This window comes from Desmodus rotundus, chromosome 5 (assembly GCF_022682495.2).
Source record: "Desmodus rotundus isolate HL8 chromosome 5, HLdesRot8A.1, whole genome shotgun sequence".
NCBI classification, from domain to species: domain Eukaryota; kingdom Metazoa; phylum Chordata; class Mammalia; order Chiroptera; family Phyllostomidae; genus Desmodus; species Desmodus rotundus.
Window position 1 is genome coordinate 2,921,487 of NC_071391.1, and position 5,695 is coordinate 2,927,181.

General features: G+C 60.6%; 1 protein-coding gene across 1 annotated transcript; it reads left to right on the forward strand.

Annotated features, from left to right (window-relative positions):
- The first annotated feature begins 244 nt into the window (after positions 1-244).
- On the forward strand, positions 245-4,525 carry FGF19 (fibroblast growth factor 19). Its single transcript, XM_024574526.4, has 3 exons — positions 245-664; positions 1,083-1,186; positions 3,172-4,525. The coding sequence occupies exons 1-3, from the start codon at positions 424-426 to the stop codon at positions 3,484-3,486; spliced, it is 660 nt and encodes a 219-aa protein (XP_024430294.2). The 5' UTR covers positions 245-423; the 3' UTR covers positions 3,487-4,525.
- Positions 4,526-5,695: the final 1,170 nt, after the last annotated feature.

Genomic DNA, 5,695 nt, shown 5'->3' on the forward strand with positions numbered 1-5,695 from the left:
GACCTGGCCGCCAGCCCCGCCACCGAGGTGCGGGGAGGAGCTCCTCAGAACACTCCCGCGAAGCGGGGCCTCCTCCCCCAGATCTGGGCGACCTGGGCGGGGTCACCCCGGGCTCGGGGAGGGGGCTGGGGCCCGAGGTGGGGTGTGAGTGGGTGTGTGCGGGGGGCGGGGGCCTGATGCAATCCTGATAAGGAATGCTCGGGTGTCATGGGTACCCACCGGCTGGGAGGGTGAGACGCGCTATATAAAGCCGGCAGCCCGCAGCCGCCGTCGGAACAACAGCGCAGCGTACGCAAAGCGCGCGGCTGTTGGAGAACGCGGCGGCCACCCCACCCCCCGACCTCTTCGCGCACAGCCCAGCTGCCTCCTAGCCTGCCACATCTCCCTGCCGAGGAACTGCGCCCGGAGCCCCAAGGAGGTGCCATGCGGAGCGTGCAGAATCGAGGCGTTGTGGCCCGCGCCCTGCTCCTGACGGGTCTCTGGCTGGCCTCAGCCGGGGTCCCCCTAGCTCTCTCGGACGCTGGGCCACACGTGCACTACGGCTGGGGGGAGTCCATCCGCCTGCGGCACCTGTACACCTCCGGCCCCCACGGCCCCTCCAGCTGCTTCCTGCGCATCCGTGCCGACGGCGCGGTGGACTGCGCGCGGGGCCAGAGCGCGCTCAGTGAGTGCCTGTCGGGTCCCCTTCCGGCTCAGCGGCCCTTCCTCCCTTTACCTCCTTAGACTCCCGCGGGCACCCCACTCCCGAGATGCGCCAGGTTTTGGTACATCCGCTTGCTGTTCCCTCCCTGGAGCCCCGGACAGCGCGAGAGCCTGGGGGAGGGGGCACGAGTGCGCGAACCTACCACACCCATGTGTTCCCCTCCCCCGCCCCCCCTTTTGCTCTCGGGGACCCCTCACTTGTGGGAACCCCAGGTCTTAGCACCTCGCTGTTCCACTCCCTCTCCGAGTCTCTGGACAGTGCGAGGAGACGGGAAACGGTGCGTGGCAGGGCGCGGGCGGGTCTTCCATCCGAATGCATCCACGTGTCGTGTTGTGGGGCCTGCGGGTCCCGGCTGCAGTTGTTGCTTCTCTCACGCCAGGTTTGGTGGAAATCAGGGCAGTGGCCCTGCGGAACGTGGCGATCAAGGGCGTGCAGAGCCTCCGGTACCTCTGTATGGGAGGCGACGGCAGGATGCTAGGGCTGGTAGGTGTCGCCACGCGGCGGGAGGCGCTGTGGCAGGGGCTGCGGGGGAGGGGGGCGCGCTGGATCAAGTCCAGACTTTCCTGGCTTCCTCCCCCTGGCCCCGCGGGAGCTCTGAGGCGAAGACTGCCGGGGTCGGATTAAGTTAATGTCCGACTTTTTCTACGGAAGCTTAGGGTCCCGAGCCGAAGCCTGGGTCAAAGCCGCCTTTGCATTGTCAATGGGGTCGAAGACCGGCCCAGTCGGACGGAGGAAACCCACTACTGGGCTCTCTTTGATATTAAACGGGAAAACCCACCTCGGGCCTTTTCGGCCCGGGCCTGCTTGTGGGCGGTCCTCGCCTCCGTTCCCCTCCCTGCAGTGTTTTTAAAAAGAAAAAGGGTGTATCCACAAGTCGGATCTTTTTCAAAAGGTAAAACCTTCAAGCGAGGCCGAAAAGAGAGGGGCAGTTAGGGCTGGAGGGTTTTTTATGTGACTTTTAATCTACTAGAAAACTTTTCAGACACATCGGAATTATTTCCGTGCATTCTCGTCCTCGTGTGCGGCTCACCTGTGCTGTAAATACCTTTGCGGGGGGCTGGGGTGGGATGGCCCAGGTACCCTCGGGAATCTTGGGGCTTGGTGGCCAGGAACAAAGACTAAGAGTTCAAAGGGAGCCCCCACACTGAGAAGAAGACTGTGGGGTGGGGGTGGGGGTGGGCAGGGCCTCGACGCAGCCGCGCTGAGCCAGGGCTCTGCTGGAGGAGGGGGGGGCGGAGACTGCGCCTGGCGGTAGGGGGGGCGGCGGGGGGAGGCATGCCCCCATTCTCCAGAAAAGATGCAAATGCCCCGCCTCCCCCACAGCACTAATCGTTGCAGTTTCTTAAAATTGTGCTCAGAGAGCTGTTTGTTCCATTTATCCAGAGCCCCTGTTTTGGGCTTTATGGCGGGGTCCCGCGTGAAAGGACAAGAGAGGAGGCGGTGCGCTTGCTGAAAGCCGACACCCAAAGCCACTCAAACCTTTAGCTGCAACTTTAGTGGTGGTGCCTTGCTCGTGGGGCGGGGCGGGGGCAAGAACAGCGGGAGGGCCTTCCAGGGCTGAGGAGGCTAACCCACCCTTCTGCCCACACGGGATGGGGGGTGCCCGCCTCCAATCCAGTTCTACCCCTTGGTCCCGTGGGCATGGAGTAGCAGAAATTGAAAGAAGAAGATATTCCACGTTCTCCTAGAAACTTGGAATCGTTTCATTTCCGTATGGGAAAGAGGAGATGTTAATTTCTCCCTAATAACCAGCCGCGGGAAATAGTCCACCGTTTGGTTTTACTTCTCCCGTCTATTTGTCAATTTGCAGTGAACCCCCCCGGGGTCTGGTGGCTTTATCCCTGCGCCTGGGCCGCCTGGGCTGCCGACCTTATCAGGGCCCTTATCAATTTCTCAATGCCCGCTCACCCACCTGCAGTTCAACGACCTTTGGAGGCTTAGGCAGAAACGAGACTGGGCGCCTCCTGGGGTTGTTTACCGCCCGGCCCTCCTGGCTCCCTGCCGTGGGCCACCCTCTGTGTCCCCAAGGGGTAATGACACTAGTGGAAGACAGTACTTGCCCGCCGCCACGTCTGAATCAACTACGAGTGGTCTGCGACCTGGGCCCGGCTCTCCCCCTCCCCCGCACATTTCCGGCCACCCCTCGCTGGGCGCAGGCGCTGCCTGGGGCCTGGGGGAGGGGCAGTCTTTATCTCGAGGACCCTGGCAGGCTGCCTGTCCGGAGCGGAGGGGCTGCTGGCTCTCGCCAGGGCACAAGCCCGAAAGGCCTGAGCGCCTCTGTTACTCGGGTCTGAGTGGGAACTCGTGCACTTCAAGTACCTTTGTATTTTACGCCGTAGGTTGAAACCCCCCACACGCAGGACTCCTAGCTCAGGCTGAGCAGTGGGGTGCGGCAGGGCGCCTCTCCCTCTGCTCCGCCCCCGGGAAGGGGGCCCCCGCGGGTGCTCACGGCTGTGTCCTCTCCACAGCCTCACTTCTCTCCGGAGGACTGCGCTTTCGAGGAGGAGATCCGCCCCGACGGCTACAACGTTTACTGGTCCCAGAAGCACCGGCTGCCCGTGTCTCTGAGCAGTGCCAGGCAGAGGCAGCTGTACAAGGACAGGGGCTTTCTGCCGCTGTCCCACTTCCTGCCCATGCTGCCCAGGAGCCCGCCGCAGCCCCAACCCGTCGAGGACCACCAGGAGGCTGACGCGCTGTCTGCGCCCCTGGAAACAGACAGCATGGATCCCTTTGGGATGGCCAACAAGCTCCGGGTGGTGGAAAGTCCCAGCTTTCAGAAGTAACAGGCTCTGGCCTTGCTCGCCTTGCCCGCCTTGCCCCCCTTGCCCCCCTTGCCCCCGCCCCCATGCTCATATCACATGTCCTATTTAGCGCTAGGAAGAAACATTTAGAATTTATGTATAGACCCTCTGACCTTGGCTGTGCCAGTTTCTAGATTAGTGTGATCATAAAATTGTAAGCCCTTTGTCCCCCTCCCGCCCCCCAGGTGCTGCCCCAGTCCTACTTTTGAATACCTCCACTGATAGGGAGCTCATTCATTACCTTCGGGAAAGTTCTCCAGCCAGGCTGAAGTTCTCTGCAGATGTCTACCATCGCTTCCAGCAGGGGCCGCCGGGACACCCTGGTGGGTGATAGCTCGGGGGGGCCAAATTTGACCCACCACTTGTGATAGTTGGTCCATGTCTCAAATACAAGTCCCTCCAGGACGGAACTGGCTGGGTCTGGGGGAGCCCAGAGCTCCCCTCCAGCCTGGGTGAATCTTGAGGGCCCTCCGTGGTGGCTGGTTCCGGGAAGGGTGGCGTGCTGGGACAGATAAGGCTGTTCACCTACTTCCCCTGGTCCTCTTCGGACACCAAACAGCTCTTCTGCCAACCTGCTCAGAGGGACGGGACAGGGAGGCTCAGCCCCAACAGCCCTTCCTTGGCACTCACCCCGCACTGCACCCTCATCCCCCAGTTCTCCCATCATGCTGGGCTCTGGCTGTACTTCGCGCTGTGGATGTTGTCCCTAAAAGAGCAGATGGCACAGCCACTTGCGTGTCACTGTGTGAGGACTGCAGCTTCCAACCTTAGGCAAACCTGCACAGTTCTTTCAAAAGCCAGAGAGGGAAGACTTGCGAGCCCCAGATCTCGCTGGTGGCTTGTGCCAGTGGCGGGGATGAGTTTGCCCAACACTTAGTTGCCAGCGTGATACTTACGACAAATTTATTTTGTTCGGCAGGCACAGCTCTGGTTTTCCGGCTGTATTTATACCCCTGCATTGTATTTACGTGTACACGCAAGTTTGGTTTTGTTTCTTTTTTACATTAAAGTGGAGTTTGTATCAGCCGGTGTGTTTTGTTGTCCAGCTGGAGCACGGGAGGTGGAGGGAGGCACAGGCCCCGTGTTGAGTATTCATGCGGGTTTCAGGGGTGCAACACGGTGGTTGGACGTTCCGTTTATGAAGTGCTCCCCACCCCCCCGTAGTTCTAGAGCCCGCCTGACACCACACACAGTTGAAACAGTGATGCTGTGCTCCCTACGCCTCATGCCCCGTTCCCAGGAGGCTCACACAACCCGCATCTTATACTTCTGAGCCCCAGCCCCCGTTTGCACCCAGCCCCCAACCCTCCACCCATCTGGCAGCCATCAGCTCGTTCTTTGTGTCTGTTTCTGCTCTGTCCGATTATTTTGTTCTTTAGATTCCACGTGTAAGTGAAACCATACGATACCAGACTTCCTTCCCGCGGCACAGTGCCATCCCGGTCCCAGTACACTGTCGCAGGCGGCAAGATCGCTTGCTTTTTTATGGCTGAGGGGTGTTCCGTTGTAGGTAGGACGCCCTCTTTATCCACTCATCTACCGACCAGTTAAAGCACCTTGGGTCACTTCCCATAGGCTGCTGATTGCTGTCCCACCCCTCCAAGCTGAGAGGCAGGTGGGTTAAAGATGTCTTAGTTAACCAGCTAGTTAGTGCTGAGGCTGGGGTGGGTCACCAGCCCTTCCTGGTCGGTCTTGGGCTTCTCTTACCACCTCTGCCCGGAGCCTGAGCGGCCAAGGTGCCATCTAGGTCAGGGATGTTGTCAGCTGCAGGTAACAAGCCCCAGCTAACAGCGGCCTGCCTGGGGTGTCTCGCCCATAGACTGACATCTTCGTTGGGGGCAGGTGCTCCTAGGATGAGCAGTACCTGCAGCCTCTCCCCCTAGATGTCATTGTGACAACTAAAACTGTCTCCAGCAGTCGCTGCGTGTCCTTGGGGGGTAAAGTCCCCCCTGACTGAGAACCGCTGGCCTTGACAAAGCCCAGTAGCAAACCCAGAGGGGGTGTGTGGTCGCTCGCTGCCCAGTGACGCCTGGGCTGCATTCTCTGATTCTCACAGTGTCTCCACTCGTGCGGCCTCGTGGGTTCAGCATGGCTGCTGAGCCTTCGGGGTCTGTGTTCCAGGGCAGGAGAAGGGCTCACTGCCGCAGTGACCTCTCTGGAAAGCCCAGGCTTCCTTAGAACCTGCCCGCAC